General features: G+C 55.8%; 1 protein-coding gene across 5 annotated transcripts; it reads right to left on the bottom strand.

The window, feature by feature from the left end:
• Positions 1-2,258: 2,258 nt before the first annotated feature.
• On the bottom strand, positions 2,259-14,982 carry PLPP2 (phospholipid phosphatase 2). 5 transcript variants are annotated; one of them, XM_033199680.1, is made up of 6 exons: positions 14,288-14,426; positions 10,596-10,747; positions 10,079-10,356; positions 3,662-3,719; positions 3,234-3,410; positions 2,259-2,747 (listed from the first exon to the last, which is right to left on the bottom strand). In XM_033199680.1, exons 2-6 carry the CDS (start codon positions 10,629-10,631, stop codon positions 2,595-2,597), a joined length of 702 nt encoding a protein of 233 aa, XP_033055571.1. In that variant the 5' UTR covers positions 10,632-10,747; positions 14,288-14,426; the 3' UTR covers positions 2,259-2,594. The 5 variants fall into 5 exon arrangements, with proteins under 5 accessions (XP_033055571.1, XP_033055569.1, XP_033055570.1 ...); XM_033199678.1 differs by having other exon boundaries at positions 14,247-14,403; XM_033199679.1 differs by having other exon boundaries at positions 10,079-10,269; positions 10,596-10,765; positions 14,247-14,393.
• Positions 14,983-21,466: the final 6,484 nt, after the last annotated feature.

Here is a 21,466-nt window from a genome sequence, read left to right as displayed (position 1 = left end):
GCAGACATCACAAAATTTCACTCCTAAATACTTCAGTATGCACCTATAAAAAAAAGTAATCATGAAAGTGGGTGTGGTGGGCGCCGGTAGTTGCAGCTACTCAGGAGGCTGAGGCAGGAGGATCGCTTGAGGCTGGGAGGTTGAGGCTGCAGTGAGCAGTAACGGCACCACTGCACTCCAGTCTGGGCAACAGAATGAGACCCCATCTCTAAAAAAACAAAGTATGTATCATTTCCTACAAAACCACAACCACGTATTGTAGCTCACAAGCTCAAGTAATTTCTGCCTCTCATCAAATACTCAGGAGTTTTTCAAAAACCAATTAACCTCAGAAGGTAGGAGAAATGCTGGGCCACGAGGCCATCGCTATGGAAAATGATATTTACATGGCTAAGAATCTGAGTTTCCTGTGAGAAACAACAGAAAAAAAATACCCTCCTTGTACAAGGAGAGAAAATACTATTTTTTCCATAAAACCATAAGGGTGTGGGCAGTATAAACCTAAAATTATGCACGAAGCTTCCCCATAGCCCCGTGTGGTGCAGAAATGTGTGCTTAACTCCCAGCGTGTCTGCTCTCCTGCTGCTGGGACTCTGCGAGAAGTCCTGTGCCTGACACGCTGCGTCCCGGCTTTTCTCGTCAGATGCAGAGCAGTGCATGCGGGGTCCAGCTGGGCAGCACCCAAACAGCAAGAGGCCACTGGCTCCCAAAGCTGGGCCCTTCTGGCGTTTGGGGGCCTCTGGGGGATGGCTCTGGTCAGCACAGCTCTTTCCTTCTCTGCTGTCATAGGTGGTGCCATGGTCCTTCCGAAGCATTGAGAACCCCGGGCCAAGTCAAGGCCGACAGCTGCAGTCTCCCTCACCCTGAGCTTCCTCTGCTCCTTACTCTTCACTGGCTGTCCCGGCACGGCCACCTGCTCCCCAGCAAACCACACGAGTTGTGCACGCTGTAGCTGCGTCCACAGACGTGCCTCAATCCTCACTGCGGTCCTGGTTTTCAAGGCCATTGCACCTGGGAGGAGACTGAGGTGCTGGCTGGTGTCAGGGCACCTGGGTCTTTCCCATTTGCTCCTGATCCAAGTGACTCTGTCTGCGGGGTCAGGCTGGGAACCTCTCCCCCATCCACTGCCAGAGGCTCACATTCTGAGCCCAGATACACCCTCGTAGTCTGCGTCCTGGGAGACCTGAGCTCCTTGGCCCTGGGAAGCTTCAGTGTGACTTTCCTGGCCAGGAGCCTGTCTGACACCTGCATGGAGCCAAGTCCCTGACGTTCAGCTAGAGTTCTGCAGTGTCTGGGTCACCTTCCTTCCTTCCTTCCCGTCCGCCAAGGGCAGGTCTCCCCCATCTTGGCCCCTAGGGTGGGGCCCTCAGGCTGCATCTTTGCCCCCCGCCGCCCCCCACCCAAGTGCTACATTACCCTCACCGTAGGCTAAGGCCTGACACAAACGCCCTGCAGGGCCTGGGGAATAAGATAGGTTCCAGGTGCAAATGAAACGCTGGCAGGTACTTAAGTTACCCACTGTACAAAAACAAATTTACCCTTTGCTCTTCATCGAGAAAGTAAGCTCTGTATGTTCTGTAATCATTTCAGGGAAACCGGCCCCTGAATTACCCGTTTCAGAAGCGTGGCCCCCAGGTGCACAGGGGTTGACATGAGCAGAGGGGAGGGGTTCGAGCCAGAGAGACCAGCTTTGGGCCTAAAGGACACAGGGCTGGACGAACCTGTGGAAGGGGCTCAGAAGGGGGCTGAGGCGTCGGCTCCAGGCTAAAATCCTGTGTGTGATCCTTCAGGCCTGACAAGAGGCTCTACCCAGCGGACCCCCCAGGGATACTGTCCTCTGCACCCAGACTCGGTGCCCAGCTGGTGCGAGGACTCAGGCCCTGGGGGGTCCAGCCACGTGCTCACTCACACCACGCTTAGCCCAAGTGCCTCTGTTCAGAAGCCGGTACTAGGAACCTGGGGCAGAGGCCTTCCAGTCCCCCCAGTGAGGCCTCCCCGAGGGAGGCTGGGCCCTCCCACCGGAGAGCCTTTTGTTTAGGGCCCTCTCCACAGTGAAATGACCCTTGTGTGGGCGGATCCACCTGACCCTTGACCCCAGCGCTGTGCTGGAGAAACGCAAGGGGCGGGCTTCTGTCTTCTACCGTCACAGCAGGTGAGTGTGCCTGACGCCCGAGCGCCGCCCAGCCCAGCAGGGGAGCCCTCTGATGCGAGGAGCGCGGTCCCAGCATGGCCACAAGGAACAGAGGCGCTGAGACCACTTGTCAAACAGGTGCCCTATTTTACTAAAAACCACATGTACATTACATTTTACAAAAGAGCCACTCTCTGATCTCTCGGTCCCTTCCTTAACCCCATAAAAAGAAGGGGATGACTGATGGGAACAGGTCCCCCTCCAAATGCTGAGGCCACCCAGGCATCCCCAGACCCCTGGTCCAGTGCAGGGCAGGGGGCAGCAGAGCCAGCTCACGGCTGCCATCACCCCAGGGTTCCTGGAGCCCGTCCAGAGCCCTCAGTGCCTAACCAGGGCCAGAGGGACCACCTGGGTGGGCCTCAGCTGGACTCACAGCCTCTCCCTGCCCGGGCGGAGTCCGGCCTCACGAGGAGGAGTGCGGGTACCCATAGTGGTTGTGGTCAGCCTCGCTCAGGGTCAACGTCAGTGACAGGCTGGGCTTCCGTTCCAGCTCCTCCTCCTCCTGCGGACAGTGCTGTGGGGGTCGGGCTTTGAAGAAGTCTGAGATGTAGCGGACCTGGCAGAGCAGAGAGAGGTGAGAACGGGCAGGAGGCTGGCCAGGTACCAGGGACACGGGCATGAGCAGGAGGGGGATGAACAGGGTCCCGGGTGGGAGCGAGAGGCCTCGGTGGGCAATGAGAGGAAAAGTGCCTGGGGTGGGAAGGCAGCGCTCTTGGTGGAGGACCAGTGGGGAGCACTCGGGAGCCGACAGGCCCAGGGAAGAGCTGCAGTAGGGCCAGGGGTCCAGGGAAGGACTGGGGTGCCTGGGAAGGGGTCCCAGGGGAGGAATGCGGGATGCAAGGGGGTCCAGGGAAGGACTGGGGTTGGGGGAAAGGGGTCCCAGGGGAGGAATGGGGGCAGAAGGAGGGGTCCCAGGGAGGACTGACAGGGAGGAGGCCCAGGGAAGGACTCAGTGGGGCAAGGGTGCCCAGGGCAGGACCAGGGTTGGGTGGGGAGTGGTCTCTGGACAACACAGGGGATGGAGTTAGGATTAGAAGCTCACAGTGAGGCCAGCCACCAGTGCCCCCTGCAGGAGTCCAACAAGGACATCGCTCCAGTGGTGTTTGTAATCAGACACGCGGGTGTAGCCCACGTAGAGGGCAAAGGCCACCAGGAAGAACTGGACGGTAGGCCGCAGCAGCCGCGCCCACTTCCCACAGAGTCGCGCCTGCACATAGAGCTGGGGTGGGGGGAGGACGCGTTAGCCTGTGCGCCTGGCAGGCGCTCCCCTCCCACTGCACAGATGGCAGCACTGAGGCCTGAGGCAAACACCGGCCAGCCCAGGGCCTCCTGTTTTTATACACAAATCAGTTAGCCCCCCATCACCACCACTACCCATTCATTTTACAGCTGGAAAAACTGAGGTCCAGGGAAGGGAGTGACTTAGCCACGGCTCCCCCGACAAGCAAGCCCCAGAGAAAACAGACTCACCGCCAAGAACAGCATGCAGTACATCCCAAAGGAAGAGTGTCCGGAGTAGAAAGACAACCTGAGGAAGGAGAAGGAGCAAGTGGCTCTCAGCATCTTCCAACAGCCCCCTTGTCCCGGCCCCTCCCACAGAAAGGAGGGTTCGACACGGAGGCTGCTGCTGTTAGATGTAGTCAAATCCCAGTAGCAGAAACTGTTCCCCTTTTCTGTTCCAGTTATCTGATAATGGAATAAGAGTCTCTGACTGGGGCTGTGGCATGAGATGCCTCATCTGTGAAGACCCTGAGGCCTGAACCCAAAACCCAGGGCAGACAATCGTGTCTGGCAAGCAGGGAACACCACAGTTTCATTTTCACTGTGTTTCTTTTCAGGATTTTCTCCCATCTGCGGAACTGAGGGAAGACTTCTTTTCATATAAATTCAAGATTCAGTGCAGGACATCAATGAAAGACAGAAAATAGAGCAAGAAACTTCAAAAGCGATTTTTAAACATGGCCAAAAAGTCACAATCAACTTTCTCGGAACTAATCACAAGCTTGCAGCAACCAGAAGACTTGATTGAGACAAACCAGCTGAATCTCAGAACAAACAAGCTTTGTGGCGTTTTAACTCATCCTGGTCCCTCTCCCACTGCCTAGACTGGTGGTGGCCTGAGGAGAACAGACTAACAGACCACATGCCCAGCAGATTCCAAGAACAGACTTTATATGCAACCGTGGACGGGAGTATGGCTCCAGGGCTGCCTTGATCTCACCTGACTGGACATTCTGCGGTGCTGAGGTGCTACCTGGGGAACACCTGGAGCAAACATTCACAATACATTTATTATTCTCTGCTGCCTGGGGCCAGTGACAGCAGATGAGGCAAACAACAGAGCAACCAAACAGAGCAGGGGGAAAGGCCAGGGAATAAAATGCTATGGGCGATGAGGGCTTGGAACCTAGACCAGAGCTGTGCAGGAGCTCAGGAGAGGCCTGTGAGGGCCCGAGGGCCCTAAGCAAAGCTCTCGCGTCTGGCCGCCTTCAGGCTCTGCACGCACAGGAAGCGAAAGCTAAGAGTTGAAAACATGCTGAACCACGGAAGGGCTGACCCCACATGCACACAGACCTTCTACAAACCCTGGGAGTTTTTGTGAGTTTCCTTGGTTCCAGACGTCGAAGGAAATCTCTATCCTATCACTGACCACTAGGCTAAAAGAACAGGAAGAAACGGCCCCGCGGGACAAAAATACAGACTTTACATTAAACAAATAACTACTGCAACAAACAGCAAGAACAAACCCAGGGGAGGGGTAGGGTCGTATTTCCAGAGTTGCTACATTATAATATTCTAAGCACCCAGTTTAAAACAAAACAAAACAGGTTGGGGACGGTGGCTCACGCCTGTAATCCCAGGTCTTTGGGAGGCTGAGGTGGGCAGATCACAAGGTTAAGAGATCGAGACCATCCTGGCCAACATGGAGAAACTGGGTGTGGTGGTGGGCGCCTGTAATCCCACCTACTCGGGAGGCTGAGGCAGGAGATTTGCTTAAACCCGGGAGGCGGAGGTTGCAGTGAGCCGAGATCATGCCACGGCACTCCAGCCTGGGCGACAGAGCAAGACTCCATCTCAAAAAACAAAACAAAACAAACAAACAAACAAAAAAATTACAAGGTATGTAGAAAAACATAGGTGTGGCCAACAATACACAGGAAAAAAAAAATCTATTAATAGACGTTGTCCCTCGGGACACCCAGATGTTGGACTTACTACGAACTTTCTTTTTTTTTTTTTTTTTTTTGAGACGGAGTCTCGCTTGTCGCCCAGGCTGGAGTGCAGTGGCCGGATCTCAGCTCACTACAAGCTCCGCCTCCCAGGTTCACACCATTCTCCTGCCTCAGCCTCCCGAGTAGCTGGGACTACAAGCGCCCGCCACCTCGCCCGGCTAGTTTTTGTATTTTTTAGTAGAGACGGGGTTTCACCATATTAGCCAGGATGGTCTCGATCTCCTGACCTCGTGATCCGCCCGTCTCGGCCTCCCAAAGTGCTGGGATTACAGGCTTGAGGCACCGTGCCCGGCCCGAACTTTCTTTCTTAAGAGAGGGCCTGACTTGAACTTCTGGGCTCCAGCGATCCTCCTGCCTCAGCCTCCCAAATAGCTATGACAATGGGTGTGTGCCACCGAGCCTGGGTTCTAGACAAACACTTTCAGTTAGCCATTTAAAATAGGTTCAAAGAAAAAAAGTAAAAATAAATAAATAAATGAATAAAATGCTCAAGAGCCAAAGGAATGTGGGAACATTGTCTCATCCAACAGAGAATATCAAACAGAAGTTACAAAAGGAACGAAATAAAGATTTATCTGAAATGGAAAATCACTGGACAGGGGCTCAGCAGCAGGTCTGAGGAAGCAGAAGAGACAGTAAACTTTAAAATAGGTCAATTGGCCAGGCGCAGTGGCTCACACCTGTCATCCCAGCACTTTGGGAGGCTGAGGCAGGCGGATCACGAGGTCAAGAGTTCGAGACTAGCCTGGCCAACAGAGTGAAACCCCATCTCTACTAAAAATACAAAAATTAGCCAGGCACAGTGGCACATGCCTGTCATCCCAGCTACTTGGGAAGCTGAGGCAGGAGAATTGCTTGAACCCAGGAGGTGGTGCTTACAGTGAACCAACATCATGCCACTGCACTCCAGCCTGGGTGACAGAGCAAGACTCCAACTCAAGAAAACAAAGAAAATAGGTCAATTAACAAAAAAAAGAAAAAAAGAAAAAAACAAAGAAAGAAAACAGGTCAATTAAGATTATTCGGCCGGGCGTGGTGGCTCACACCTGTAATCCCAGCACTTTGGGAGGCCGAGGCAAGTGGATCACCTGAGGTCAGGAGTTTGAGACCAGCCTGGCCAACATGGTGAAACCCTGTCTCTACTCAAAATACAAAAAATTAGCTGGACGTGGTGGTACATACCTGTAATCCCAGTTACTTGGGAGGCTGAGACAGGAGAAGTGCTTGAACCCAGGAGGTGGAGGCTGCAGTGAGCCAAGATTGCACCACTGCACTCTAGCCTGGGCAACAGAGCCAGACTCTGTCTCAAAAAAAGGGAATTACAAAAAAAAAAAAAAGATTATTTAGCCTGAACAGGCTCGGTGGCTCAATCCCAGCACTTTGGGAGGCTGAGGCGGGAAGATTGCCCGAGCCCAGGCATTCGAGACCAGCCTGGGTAACATGGTGAGACCCTATTTCTATAAAAAAATTTAAAAACCAGCCAGATGTGGTGGTGTATGCCTGTAGTCCCAGCTACTTGGAAGGCAGAGGCGGGAGGATGGTTTGAGTCCAGGAATTCGAGTCCTGGGCAAGAGAGCAAGACCCCCATCTGTAAAAGAAAAAAAAATTAAAAGCAAAACAAAAGAAAGACAGTAATGAGGAATTGAAAAAAGAAGGAATAACCTAAGCAAACCTAAACAAAATGACAGAGGTCCTTCCTTATCAGGAATTACACTGAATATAAATAAACTCTCCAATTAAAAGTCAAAGTTTAATTAAATGCCTTAATTCAATAAACAGATTAATATATAATGAAAAAAACACACATACACAAAAAGTAAAAAGTCAGAGATCTGGCTGGGTGCGGTGGCACACGTCTGTAATCCCAGCACTTTAAGAGACCAAAGTGCGTGGACTGCTTGAGCTCACGAGTTCAAGACCAGCCTTGGCAACATGGCAAAACCCCATTTCTACCAAAAAAAATAAACAGTAGCTGGATGTGGTGGCACATGCCTGTAGTCCCAGCTACTCGGGAGGCTGAGGCGGGAAGATGGCTTGAGCCTGGGAGTCCGAGGCTGCAGTGAGCTGAGATCATTGCACTCCAGCCTGGGCAACAGAGTGAGCCTCTGTCTCAAAAAAAATCAGAGATCGGACAATACATTAAAAAACATGGCCCGATTTTACGCTAGGTATAAGACACTTACGTTAGAGTCAGAGACATAAACAGGTTGAAAGTCCAAGAATGGGGAAAAAAAATATTATAAGCAAACAGTAACAAAAAGAGATCCAGAATAGCTATATTAATATCAGACAAAATAGACATCAAGACAAAATTGAGACAAAACTCATATATATCATTCTATGATGATGAAATGGTCAATCTATCAAAAACATATAAAAATTACAAAGGTAAATATACTGAACAACAGAATCCCAAAATACATAAAGCAAAAACTGACAGAATGCTACAGCATGGATGAACTTCAAAAACATACAAGAATGCACTAACTTATGCAAAAATTAGCCGGGCGTGGTGGCGGGCGCCTGTAGTCCCACCTACTCGGCAGGCTGAGGCAGGAGAACGGCATCAACCCAGGAGGCAAAAAACACTTTTTTTTTTAGTCTCATTCTCTCACCCAGACTGGAGTATGATGGCGTAATCTCGGCTCACTACAACGTCTGCCTCCCAGGTTCAAGCGATTCTCTCCCTCGGCCTCCCGAGTATCTGGGATTATAGGCATATGCCACCATGCACGGATAATTTTTGTATTTTAAGTAAAGCCTGGGTTTCAGCATGTTTGTTGGCCAGGCTGGTCTTTAACACCCGACCTCAGGTGATCCACCCACCTCGGCCTCCCAAAGTGCTGGAATGACAGGTGTGAGCCACCTTGCCTGGCCCCCCTGACACTTTTTTAATTAGAAAAAGAAAAAGAGGGGCTGGGCGCGGTGGCTCACACCTGTCATCCCAGCACTTTGGGAGGCCGAGGTGGGTGGATCACGAGGTCAGGAGTTCAAGACCACAGTGACCAACGTGGTAAAACCCTGTTTCTACTAAAAACACAAAAAAATTAGCCGGGGATGGTGGTGGGCGCCTGTAATCCCAGCTACTGTCGAGGCTGAGGCAGGAGAATCGCTTGAACTCGGGAGGCGGAGGTTGCAGTGAGCCAAGACCGCGCCCCTGCACTCCAGCCTGGGCAACAGACCGAGACTCTGTCTCAAAAAGAAAAAAAAGAAAAGAAAAGAAAGAAAAAGAAAAAGAAACAAAAGACCACATTAGCGTATGATTCCATTTATATGAAACATTAAGAACAGGCAAATCCGCAGACAGAAAGTAGGATGGTGGTGGTTGCGAGGCGCTGGGGGAGGAGTGACAGCTAATGGGCACAAGGGTTCTTTTCCTTTTCTTTTCTTTTCTTTTCTTGAGACAGCTCTCGCTGTGTCTCCCAGGCTGGAATACAGTGGCATGATCTTGGCTCACTGCAGCCTCTGCCTCCCGGGTTCAGGGGATCCTCGTGCCTCAGCCTCCACAGTAGCTGGGACTGCAGTGCACCCCATCACGGGGCTGGGACTGCAGGTGCACCCCATCGTGGCTGCTCATGTTTTGATTTGTTGTAGAGACGGGGTTTTGCCATGTTCCCCAGGCTGTGGGGTTTCTTTTTTGTTTTTGTTTTTGTTTTTTGAGATGGAGTCTTGCTCATCACCCAGGCTGGAGTGCAGTGGTGTGATCTCGGCTCCTGCAAGCTCCGCCTCCTGGGTTCACGCCATTCTCCTGTCTCAGCCTCCCGAGTAGCTGGGACTACAGGCACTTGCCAACGCGCCCGGCTAATTTTTTGTATTTTTAGCAGAGACGGGGTTTCACCGTCTTAGCCAGGATGGTCTCGATCTCCTGACCTTGTGATCCGCCCGCCTCGGCCTCCCAAAGTGCTGGGATTACAGGCGTGAGCCACCGCGCCCGGCCTGTGGGGTTTCTTTTTGATGTGACAAACATATTCTGGAATTAGGGTGAGGAGATGGCTGCACAACATTGTGAATGCACAAAAAATGAATTGTACACATTCAAATGGAAAAAATTGTGAATTTTATCTGACACAAATTTTATGTCAATTTTTAAAAAGGACAACAATTAGGTGAAAAATGTAAGGACTTATCAGTAGAGGTAGTAAGAAGGTAGCGCAGAAGGCCGGGCGCGGTGGCTCACGCCTGTAATCCCAGCACTTTGAGAGGCCAAGGCGGGCGGATCACCAGGTCAAGAGTTCGAGACCAGCCTGGTCAACATGGCGAAACCCTGTCTCTACTAAAAATACAAAAATCAGCCCAGCATGGTGGTACACGCCTGTAATCCCAGCTACTAGGGGGCTGAGGCAGGAGGATCTCTTGAACCTGGGAGGCGGAGGTTGCAGTGAGCTGAAATCATGCCACTGCACTCCAGCCCGGGCAACAGAGCGAGACACTATCTCAAAAAAAAAAAAAAAAAAAAAAAAAAAGATAGTGCAGAAAAGGGCAGAGCGTGAAATTTAGGGGAGACGGAGACAGAGCATGCTCCCCTCTGCCTCCCAGTGTCTGCAGGGCCCACGGAACTCTGAGGTCTGGCTCCTGCCCGACCAGCTGCCTGCTGCCTCCCCATGTGTTCAGCTCCCATTCCCCACAAGAGTGAAGGCTGCTAGTCCACACCCACCTGGCCTCAGTGACGTCCGCAGGGTTTCCCCTGCACACTTTCTCCAGCTGCACATAGACCGAGCAGTTGATGCGGCTCCAGTCAGGGTCGCAGACGGCCAGGAAGTTGGGCCGCAGACGCCCGATCATGTACTTGGCCAGGTCTGTCAAAGACTGGCTCACCGCAGCCCCGAAGAGGAAGGCCCCCAGCACCTTGTAGACAGCAGCCACGTAGTTGTTGAAGTCGGAGCGAGAATAGAGCCGGTCTGTGTACACCAGGTAGGCCTCCCCAGCCGAGACCTGCAAGTGGGGCAGCCGCAGGAACCCTCACTCCTCCCCACAGGCCTCCCCAAAGCTGCTGGTGAGCTGAGGACTCGAAAGGGGGCCCTATTACCCACAAGTACCACTCGGGGCAAGGCTGTGTCCCCCAGCCCCCCACAGACCTCCAGGGCAGGGCTGTGCCACCCCGTCAGGCCCCCAGGGTAAAGCTGTGCCCACCCCATCCCCCTCCCGGTCCCTCTGAGCCCCTCCTGCCTTACAAGGACGATGGTGGCCGTGGTGGTGACCCCAGCCATGAGCCCATGGGTGATGGTATCTGGACGGTAGGGGTACCGGATGGAGTCATCCGCGCAGTAAAATCCTCGCTTATACGGGGCGTTCACCAGCGTCAGGATAGCGAAGGGCAGGGAGGCTGGTGGGGAAGAAAAGCCTGGGAGCTGTGAGGTCCTCTTACCAGCTGGGCCTTGGGGCCCCATGCACCTGCCTTGGGGCCTTGGCCTGGAGGCCTCCCACCTCTACTCCCACCAGACAGCAAGGAAGAGCTTTTTCCACAGCACGTGGGAGGCCCAAGTGACACTCGCTTTCCCATCCCCCTCAGACAAACACAAACTCCCCAGGCCCTCTCCCCTCAGAGCCTCACAGCCTCCTTTCTGCTGCTTGAACAAACCCAGCAAACACCCACCTCAGGGCCTTTGAACACGCACTTCTCTCTGCACGAAATAGCTTTTTCTTTTCTTTTCTTTTTTTTTTTTTGAGACGGAGTCTCGCTCTGTCGCCCAGGCTGGAGTGCAGTGGCCGGATCTCAGCTCACTGCAAGCTCCGCCTCCTGGGTTCCCGCCATTCTCCCGCCTCAGCCTCCCGAGTAGCTGGGACTACAGGCGCCCGCCACCTCGCCCGGCTAATTTTTGTATTTTTTTAAGTAGAGACGGGGTTTCATTCACTGTGTTAGCCAGGATGGTCTCGATCTCCTGACCTCGTGATCCGCCCGTCTCAGCCTCCCAAAGTGCTGGGATTACAGGCGTGAGCCACCGCGCCCGGCCTTTTTGTTTTAATTTTTAAAAGTAGCAACAGGGGTCTCATGTTGACCAGGCTGGTCAAAAACTCCTGGGCTGGAGTGATCCTCCAGCATCAGCCTCCCAAAGTGCTGAGATTACAGGTGTGAGCCAATGTGCCGGGCCCCAAAGTAGTTCTAACTTACGTGCCAGGCCCCAGAGTAGCTCTGAGTGACTTCCACTCTCAGTTTCATCTCCCCTCCCGACCGTCCACGCCAGCGTCACTCTCACAGAAGGAAAGGTTTGCTCTTTTTCCCTCTTCCACGTGCAAATCCCACGTGGAATTATGCAGTCACGCGTGGGACACTGACATTAATTTCCCCCATCCACCCACCGGCACCAGGAGGCGTCTGTGGTGTTCAGGGCACAGTCCCCGGACCCTGATCAGGGCCTGGCCAGAGCAGATGTTTAATAAACATCTGTTAAAATAAGGCGGGACTTATTTTAACCTAACACCTGGCCAGAGAAGTCAGGAAAAAAACAAGGAAGGGGCACAGCTGAGATGCCTTTGTTCACACACTTGCCCCTTCATCGATCCTCATGACAGGCCACAGGCCAGCCACGTGGTGAGCAGGACAGACCCAGCTCTGGCCTCAGGGATCAAAGACACATTCAGGAGCCACTCGTGGAAGGTGTTGCCATGGCACTGGGGCTCCTGGGGCCCTGCTGAGTTGCGGGTGGCCAGGGAAGCAGGAGTCAGCGACGGAGGACAGGGGCAGAGGGCAGCTCCCTATTCCATGGGGCAGGTGCACAACAAAGCCCGCATCGACTACCCCAGAGACAAACCAAGGCAGGGCATCCTTTGGCCTGCAGGGAGCCTCACACTCCTCCCCACATGCCAACTTCAAGGGCCCTAGGACACCCTACACCTTCCATGCTGGCTAAGTCTGGGGAAATAATCCAGTGACGAAAACAGAGGTCTGCCTCACAGAGCAAGAAAGGTGGAGGGAATGTAGAACAGAATGGGCAGACAGGGCACGGTGACTCACGCCTGTAATCCCAGCATGGTGGGAGGCCGAGGCGGGCGGATCACGAGGTCAAGAGATCAAGACCATTCTGGCCAACACGGTGAAACCCCATCTCTACTAAAAATACACAAATGATCTGGGCGTGGTGGCGTCCCAGCTCCTCAGGAGGCTGAGGCAGGAGAATCGTTTGAACTCAGGACACGGAGGTTGCAGTGAGCCGAGATCGTGCCGCTGCACTCCAGCCTGGCGACAGAGCGTGACTCAAGAAAAAAAAAAAAAAAAAAGAATGGGCAGCGCCCGGGCCTGGAGGCGGGACAGTGGCTGGCGAGGCAAGCACTGGGGCAGGACTGCAGAGCGAGCTGGGTGGGATGTAAGAACTTGGCTTCTGCTCCTGCGCAGGAAGGGTTGGAGCTGCCGTAAGGACGGAGAGAGGCCTTGGAGGAGGCTCCTGCAGTTGCCGGCGGGGTGGAAAGTCAGAGTTACAAGATGCTAAGAAGGGAATCCAGCCGGTCGCACAGCTCTCATGAGGCAGAGGCTCACACAGGTTAGCCTCCATTTCCGACTTCCTTGCCCCAGCAACTCCAACTAGAGACTCAGACGGACGCGGGGCTTCCCTCTGCCTGGAAAGCTCTCCCTGGGGTCCCCAGAACAGACACCTTCTCTTGATTTAGCCCCCTGGGAGCGTTCCCGCCCTCACACTGCCCTCACGCCAGCATCTAGAACCTCAGTGTTGACTGAACTGTGATGTGCGCGAGCTTCCAGAACGGAGGTGCACTTGGCCTGGCCACCACCCCTGGCACACAGCAGCAACACCCAACCCCATCTCGGCTGTACCTCCCACTGCTGTGTGGCCTCCCGCTGCTGTGTGACCTCCAGCAGGTGACTCAGCACCTCCCTCACAGGCTGTTGTGAGGGAAATGTTTTCGTTTTTTGCAGGTTGCTTAGTGCCTGGCATACAGAAAGTGCCACCTAAATGTTTAAATAAATAACACCATAGGTGCTCGGGAAATGGCACCCAGGGCTGGCAGACGCCCCACAGGGACTTCTTGCTGTCACCTCGCCCGCCCTAAAACGGGTCTCCTTCGGGAGGTAAGAGGACTTGGCCTCTGCTGTGAGATGGCAGAAAAGCAGGAAACACGTTGGTGGGGGAGGACACCCCCAGCGATAGAATTCCGGGGCCATTGTCTGTTCGGCCACAGAGCAAACACTCGGCCTTTGTTCCCGGGACCCTGCGGGAGGCGGGCCTGTCCCCAATCTGGCCCGCAAACCCGCCGGACAGGTTTGGTTCTCCCGGCACCCCCCCAACCCGGTTCACCCGAAGCCTGGGACCCAGACTTCATCTCCAAGTGTCTCCCCCGCCTGAGCCAGGAGGGCGACTGAACCTCCCGGCACATGCAGGGGTTCGAATCCCACCGACGCACTGGGGGCCAGGGCCGAGGGTCAGCCCTCTCCGCGCGCACCGGGAGCGCCCACCCCAGGGGCGGAGGCGCGGACGTCCTGCCGGGGTAACCCGCGGCCGCGCCCACCTCCCGGGCCCGCCGGGGCCGCAGCCCTCGTGAATCACCACCCAGGCCGGGCGGGGCGGGGGGAGGCGCGCTCGGTCTCTCCGCAGCGACTTCCTGCTGCGGGGGCGGGGGATGCTGGCCCCGGCTCCCCGGGCCTTTCGCGACCCCCAACCCCCGGGCCTGGGACGCGGGGACCCCGGGGCCTGGGAGGGCGCGCGCGGTGGGGGGCGCGGAGGGAGGTCTGGTCCTCGCGCGCGCTCCCGCCTCCAGGGTCCTCGGAGGGACCAGGGCGTGCAGCCTCCGCGTTCCCCTGCAAACTTGCGCGGAGCCGGGGGCGTGTCCGTCCCGGGAGGGCCCCCCGCCACCCGGGTCCCCGCGGCTCTTACCGACCAGTAAGCACAGCACGTCGAGCAGCACGAAGACCCACCTCCGCTGCATGGTCCCCGCGACCCCCGACGCCGGTCCCAGCGCGTCCCGTCGCGTCCCGGCCCGGCCGCGGGGTCACGTGGGCGCGGGCCCGCCCCGCGCGGAGGGGAGGGGCGGGGAGGGTCGGGCAGGGCAGGGGCGGGGAGGGGCGCGGCGGCCCCGGAGCGCACGGACTCTGCCCCTCCGCCGGCCCGCGGCGCCGAGGAGCGGGTGGGGCGAGCGTGCAGGCGCCACGGGGCCCTCGTCCGTCCGCCTGGAGTCCCGGCCCCGACCCGGGGTGTGAGGCCGTCAGAGGCGGGAGGTTCCCGCGGGTCGGGCCCCGGAGCCCCGGGGGGACGTGGAGAAGGAAGACGCGGAGCGAGCGGCGGGACCGGCAGGGCCGCGGGACGGGTCCCCCCACTTTCCTCCTCAGGAAGCGGCAGCCGCGCTGTGCGCCCCGAACCCTCCGACAGCAGGAAGCACCTTCACGGGGAAGGGGCGACGTGGCTTCATCGGAGGCGTTTCTGTTCTCCTCACACTCAGAACCCTGCCCTGGCCCGTTAGGAGCTCGAGTTCCTCGGGACCCCCCTTGCGACGGTGTGGGGGTCCCCGGCGCACGCTGAGCCCAGGCCCCTTCCTGGTGGCGCACTTGCCCCCCGTTCCACAGAGAGCTCGGGGGCGCCGGGAGCAGGGACCCCATGAAACAGCGCCGGGGTCTGTGCCCCCACCGGGTCCTGGGGAGCCCTGAGCTGACGGTGCCTGGGGATTGACGGCGCCCAAGCCAGGGAAACCGAGGCCCAAGGGGCCCACACTGGGTCCTTTCGGCTGGGACCACGCGGGAGGCCTCAGGAGTGTCAGACCCACGTTTCCGGAGTCCAGCCTTGGCCTGGGCCACTCACCGTCACCTACTGGGAAGTGGCAGGGCTGGGATCCGCCGCCACCCTGAAGCTCCTCTAAAACCTGCTCAGCACCATCAGCCCCCTGCCCCGGCAGCGCCAGAACAGCTGCACCTCAACAATGGACTTCACCTGGGAGCTCCTCCGCCTGCTTCCTGGGTCCTGGATGGTCAGACACCTGCACGTGGGGCAGGGGGCGTCGTGAGGGACCCCATGGGTAAGGGGCTCTTGGGAGACAGCAAAGGCACCCAGTGTGGTGCTGGATGGGACGACGGTGCAAGCTGGCCTGTGGCAGGGGGTTAGGGTTCCCCTGCTGCACTCACGGTGAGGCAGGGGCTCTCGCTCCTGTCGGAATTAGGGTCATGAGGGTTCCCATGCCCGGCATAAATGCTACATAAATGTAGGCTTCAGCATCACTACTGCGCTTCCCCCACACTTCAACCTGTCTGCAAATGACCACTGCTGTCAGTGTAGTCTTGACAGCCCACCCACCTTTTCTGCTAAGATGGAGAGGGTGCAACGTCTACTGGAGTCAAGGAAAGGCAGGGTTCTTTACTGAGCACCTACTGTGTGCTGGGGAGCAGGGAGGTCATGTGGAGGGGCTTGCCAAAGTGGGAGGGGGGAAGACAGTGGGGGCTGTGGGATTGGGCCAAGCCAGGAGGAGGAAGAGATCCAGGAGAGGGGTGGGGTCGACCTGGGAGGATAGAGGGCGGAGGTGAGGCTGGAGGCTGTTCCCCCTTCCATCCTTCCCCTTGGGTCGGGATTTGGGTCAGCCCTTAAAATCCCTGGGCAGGATAAGGATTAAAATCTGGTGGGGGAAGCAAGAATTAGCATTAGGGTCAGGATTGGGGTCGTCTCCTACATATGCTGACTGCCATCCACCACACTTCAAGGAACTTCTTGTCGGAGCTTTCAGAGCTGGATCTGCTGCTGCCCCCAGCTGCCCGGTCCTCCCTTACAGGAAGAACCTGAGGCCAGTGCAGCTCCCAGCAGGGACAGAGCCTGACCTGGAGGCCAGGCCTCAGTGGCTTTCTCCTTCATCTGCAGATGGCAGAGCTGGAAGCGGGTGGTGGTACAAGGCCCCAAGCTGGGTCCCCTAGAGACAAGGCCACCCCTGGCGGCCAGGTCGCCAACCCCAGGCAAGCAAGCTTGCGGGTTCAGCAGCGGCAGCTCCCACCTCTTGCCCAGCACTGGCTCTGCCACCTTGGTGCCTCACTGCAACCTGGATAGCTCCAGGCTGTTTCCAAATGGACTCTTGTGGAGACTGAGACACCTGTGAAGTGGGCAGAAGGGGGGCCTGGCACACAGTAGGTGCCACCTAAGTGCAGCCAGCCACTACACCTGCCGTTGCTTTCTGTACTTCTCTGGAACTTGAGAGGTGAATTACTTGCCCAAGGTCAGAATAGGAGTTGTCTCCCAGGTTTCAGGCCCTGGGGCTCTTGGAGTCGAACAGGTGCCCATCAGTGGGTTTGACGTGCAGGCAGTGGGCAGCAAATGCTGAGGGGTGGATGGTGTGGAAAGACAACTAAGGTATCCGTCTGTCTGTCTGTCTGCATAAAGGGGGCGAGACAGGAGCTATCACCTGGGATTGTAGAGAAGATTAAACAGTTTGTGAAATGCTTGACCCGGGGCCAAACATTAGGAAACATCATTTGAGGGTGAACTGAACAAAATACAGTGCCAGTAGGTACCATGTGTCTGCCGGGTTAAGATGTAAAAGGTCCTTCTTCCTGGGGTCAAGATTTAAAAGGGTTGGAAACTGCTGCCTTCAAATTCAGAATCCAGAACCCATGAATTCAGAATCTCACTCAGACTCTGCAATCCCTGGAGCGCCTCTTAATTGAGTGTCACCTTCCAGTCAGGGACAGGGTAACCCTCCGAGTTTCAGCACCGTGAGTCTGCTGTGCTCTGTGAGGAAGTCTTTACTGGGTCACAGCTAAGAAAACCACACAGCAGGAGTCCTGGATGCAGTTGCCAGAGCCCCTCGTGCAGACAACGCGGGAGCAGCCGCCAGAGCCTCTTGTGCAGACAGTCCAGGACCAAGCCGCCCTGCCAGAGCCCCTCGTGCAGACAACCCGGGATGCAGATGCCAGAGGTCCTCGTGCAGACCACCCAGGATGCAGCCGCCCTGCCAGAGCCTCTTGTGCAGACAACCCGGGATGCAGCCAGCCTCCAGAGCCCTTCCTGCAGCCGCCTTGCCAGAGCCCCTCGTGAAGACAACCCGGACCGCACAGCCCCTCCCACCATCTCAGTCTGTACGTTTGTTCACTGTCCCTGTCTCCCCCAAGCTCCAGGAACGTGGGAGCTGGCACACAGTGGGTGCGCAGGCTGTGCTTACTGGGGTGCTGAAAGACTTCAGTGCCCGGAGCCTGAGGTCAACCAGGGACAGGACAACTGCAGGGAGCTCTCACTGGGTCACAGCAAGGAGAGACACACAAGCAACAGCGTGTTCTCGAAGGGAGAGTCGGTTTCCGCCTGCTTCTTGTACAAAACGAGGGGCGGAGACGGCAGGGGCCACCCTGTGAAACACTCGATTAAATCCCCATTCACAAACCTTCTGATGCATAGTAGCTTCTGTCCTTGCCCCCCAAACCAGGAGCCGGTGAAGGCCACGAGAGTCAGCTGGAAGACCTCGACTAGTCTGCAAAGCTGCTGAGCACCCACAGACCTCAAGGACTTGGTTCCGACTCAAGGAAGAGCAAGGACGGTGGTGGTGCAGGGGCTCCAGGGAACGCGTAACGCCTCTGGCGCGGCCACCACTGTCCTGTCTCTCTCTTGACGTGGCTGCTGACGGCCCACCAGGGCGGGGACGGGTCACTTCCCAAGTGCTCACCAGGGGCCGTGTTTTCGACTCTCCCTGCACAGGCTGTGGGGCGTGGCTCTGGGTGAGTGGAAACAGTTGCCCTGCGGCGACCACCACCCCTCCCTCCCCGACCTCAAGCCACAGGACCAGGGGCCGGGGCCGGGCTCCGCACCGCCTTCGGGGGGCACGGGTGCCCTCTGCGGGACACACGGAGGCGGCGGTGCTCCACGCCAGGGTCTCAGCATCCCCGAGAACAGCCCAGGACTGGAGCCAATCAACGCCAGGGACCCCCAGCTGAGTCCTGGCATCTGTGTAACAAACAAGCCACCCAGTTACATCTGAATCCCAGAAGAGCAACAAACCGGTCTTCAGCATGTGCCCCAAATCCTGCAAGGGACACGCTCACACACTCGTTTATCTGTAATTCGACGCTAACTGGGCATCCTGCATTTTCTCTGGCCATCCTACTCAGCAGCTGAGGCAACAAGGACCACCGAGGAGCAGGGGCCCAGACAGTGCCACTCTGGGACCATCCGCTCTGAGCACCTCTCCCTCCGCCACCTCCACCCCCACAGAAATTGTCTCAGGAGGGCCGATCTCCAGGCAGGCCCCTGGCTAAAGCCACGGACTCTGTCCAGAACAGATTTCCATACTTGGTTAGCAGGCAGGAGGTCACCAAAGACGTTCACTTCACTGTAAAAGGAAAGCATTAAATAAACTAACACAAATAACTTCTTGATGGCCACCGAAAAGCTGAGGCCAATACGTTTGTTCTAGAGAGGTACGAGCTCTCCAGAGGTTAGACAAGGCCAAGTCCGGTGGAGGCCTCGTTAATCCTAGGAGCCTGGTGTGGGACGAATCCGCAAGAGCCCCAAGGCAGGGCGGGCCCTCCAGGTCCTCATGCCTGGGTCTGGGCTGCAGGAAGGGCACGATTCCAACCCCACCCCCCACAGCTAACCCAGAGGCAAAGCTACGCTACACAAGCGGTGACCAGGCCGGCCCGGCTCCGCCAGACGGCACATCAACCCAGCTGCTGACAGGGTGGGGGCAAGGCCTTCCTGGGGCAAAACCGTATCCCCTCTGCTCCTTACTGCCTTACCCACATCTAGTGCACCCTCAGAAACGCAAGACCCCATGGACAAGGAAGAACGCTGTCAGTCAACACACAGCATCCCATGGTCTCTCCCAGCTCCAACCTATCTCAGCCATTCCAATCACATCGAATCTCCCGACGCTACTTCAGCTAAAAAAACACCACTACGGCTCCCCACTGCCTCCCCAGTTTCAGATTCCTTGGCCTAAGACGGAAGTTGTTCCTGCACTGCCCTCCTGACCTTTGTGCTCACCCCACACAAATGGGAGGCTCGTGCCTCTGGGTGTCTGCGCCCGGCCTGCCCACGTCCTCCTCCCTCTTACTGTTTGTTCCTCCATGGGGCCTGTCCTGCTACCAAAGGGGAATAAGGGACCCAGGCCTGGCCAACCAGGACACCCTTTCTGCTCGGCAGTTCCTGGTTCAGTTATGGGCGTTGACACCCAGGAACAAATTTTACCCAGTTTTATTGGAACTGTTGGGCAAGACACAGGCTTCCCACAGGACTCACAGATGCAAGGTTGTGTGCCTGGAGCTTCTGGTTCCATCTCAGTCACCACAAAGGGTACTGCCCCCAAGAATAAGGTCAGTTTGGGCAGCAGAGAAACAGAAGCACCGAAATATCATCATGTGGATGATGACTCCTGGTTCCTGCTTCTGAAGGCCCTGGCACCCCTGGACTGGGTCTTAAGGGTGTAACTTCTGGGTCAGGCACAGTGGCTCACACCTGTCATCCCAGCGCTTTGGGAGGCCGAGGTGGGCGGATCACCTGAGGTCAAGAGTTTGAGACCACCTTGGCCAACATGGTGAAAGCCCATCTCTACTAAGAATACAAAAATTAGCCAAGCGTGGTGGCGGGCGCCTGTAGTCCCAGCCACTCCAGAGGCTGAGGCAGGAGAATCGCTCAAACTCAGGAGACGGGTTGCAGTGAACCGAGATCACGCCACTGCATTCCAACCTGGGCAACAGAGCAAGACTCCATCTCAAAAAAAAAAGGGCTGGGCTCAGTGGCTCACACCTGTAATCCCAGCACTTTGCGGGGGTTGAGGCAGGTGGATCACCTGAGGTCAAGAGTTCGAGTTCAGCCTGGCCAACATGGTGAAACCCCGTCTCTACTAAAAATACAAAAATTGGTGGCGGGCGCCTATAGTCCCAGCTACTCGGGAGGCTGAGGCAGGAGGATCACGTGAACCCGGGAGGCGGAGGTTGCAGTGAGCCGAGATCGCACCGCTGCAACCAGAGTGGGTGACAGAGCGAGACTCTGTCTCAAAAAAAAAAAAAAAAAAAACAAAGGAACAGAATGACAATGATTTCAAGTAACCATTATGAAAAGGTTGCAGATTGCAGAAGAAAAGATGGGGGAAAGTGAAAATGGAGAATTTCAGCAGAAACATTAAAAATACCTAAGAACAACTATTAAAATATACAATATGGGAATTAACAATTTCAGCAATCTGGAATATCAGAAAAGAGAATTAGTAATGTCAAAGACAGGGACATGTCGACAGAAATTATTCAGAGGCCAGCACTGGCTCACGCCTGTCATCCCAGCACTGTGAGTGGCCAAGGTGGGCGGATCACGAGGTCAGGAGTTCGAGACCAGATTGGCAACATGGTGAAACCCCATGTCTACTCAAAATACAACAAAAATTAGCCGGGCGCGGTGGCGCACACTTGTAATCCCAGCTACTGGGAAGGCTGAAGCAGGAGACTCGCATGAACCCAGGAGGCAGGAGAATCGCTTGAACCCAGGAGGCGGGGGTTGCAGTGAGCCGACATCATGCCACTGCACTCCAGCCTGGGCAACAAAAACTCCGTCTCCAAAAAATAAAAAAAAAAAAGAAATTATTCAAACAGAAGCACAGAGAAAGAAAAAAATAGAACAAAGAGACTGCTGTGAGGCAACGCCCAGGGTTGTAACCTGAGTGACTGGAGAGGCCTGTGGGACAAAACCCAGGGCAGTAACACACGACTGGAGAGACCTGCTAGACAACATTTGTGGCCACATGACTAGAGAGACCTGTGGGACACCCACGGCCGTGACACATGACCGGAGAGACCTGTGGGACACCCACGGCCGTAACACCAGTGACCAGAGAGACCTGTGGGACACCCACGGCCGTGACACATGACTGGAGGGACCTGTGGGACACCCACGGCCGTAACACCAGTGACTGGAGAGACCTGTGGGACAACACCCAGGACATGGCACGTGTACCACAGACCCAAAAGACAGAGAGTGGGACATCAGAAACAATTTGAGAAATACTCTTCCAGAAATGGAACTCTAAGAAAGAAAAAAACCAAATATTTGCAGAAATAACAATCAAGACTTCAAAATCTGTTAAAATGCACCCACCCTCAGGTCAAAGTAGCTCCGTTTAGAAAACCAGACCCAGGTACATCACAAAC

Source organism: Trachypithecus francoisi, unplaced genomic scaffold, assembly GCF_009764315.1.
Source record: "Trachypithecus francoisi isolate TF-2019V2 unplaced genomic scaffold, Tfra_2.0 Lachesis_group5, whole genome shotgun sequence".
Taxonomy (NCBI): domain Eukaryota; kingdom Metazoa; phylum Chordata; class Mammalia; order Primates; family Cercopithecidae; genus Trachypithecus; species Trachypithecus francoisi.
Note: the sequence above shows the minus strand (reverse complement) of the source record. Positions and strands in the feature narration are given on the sequence as shown.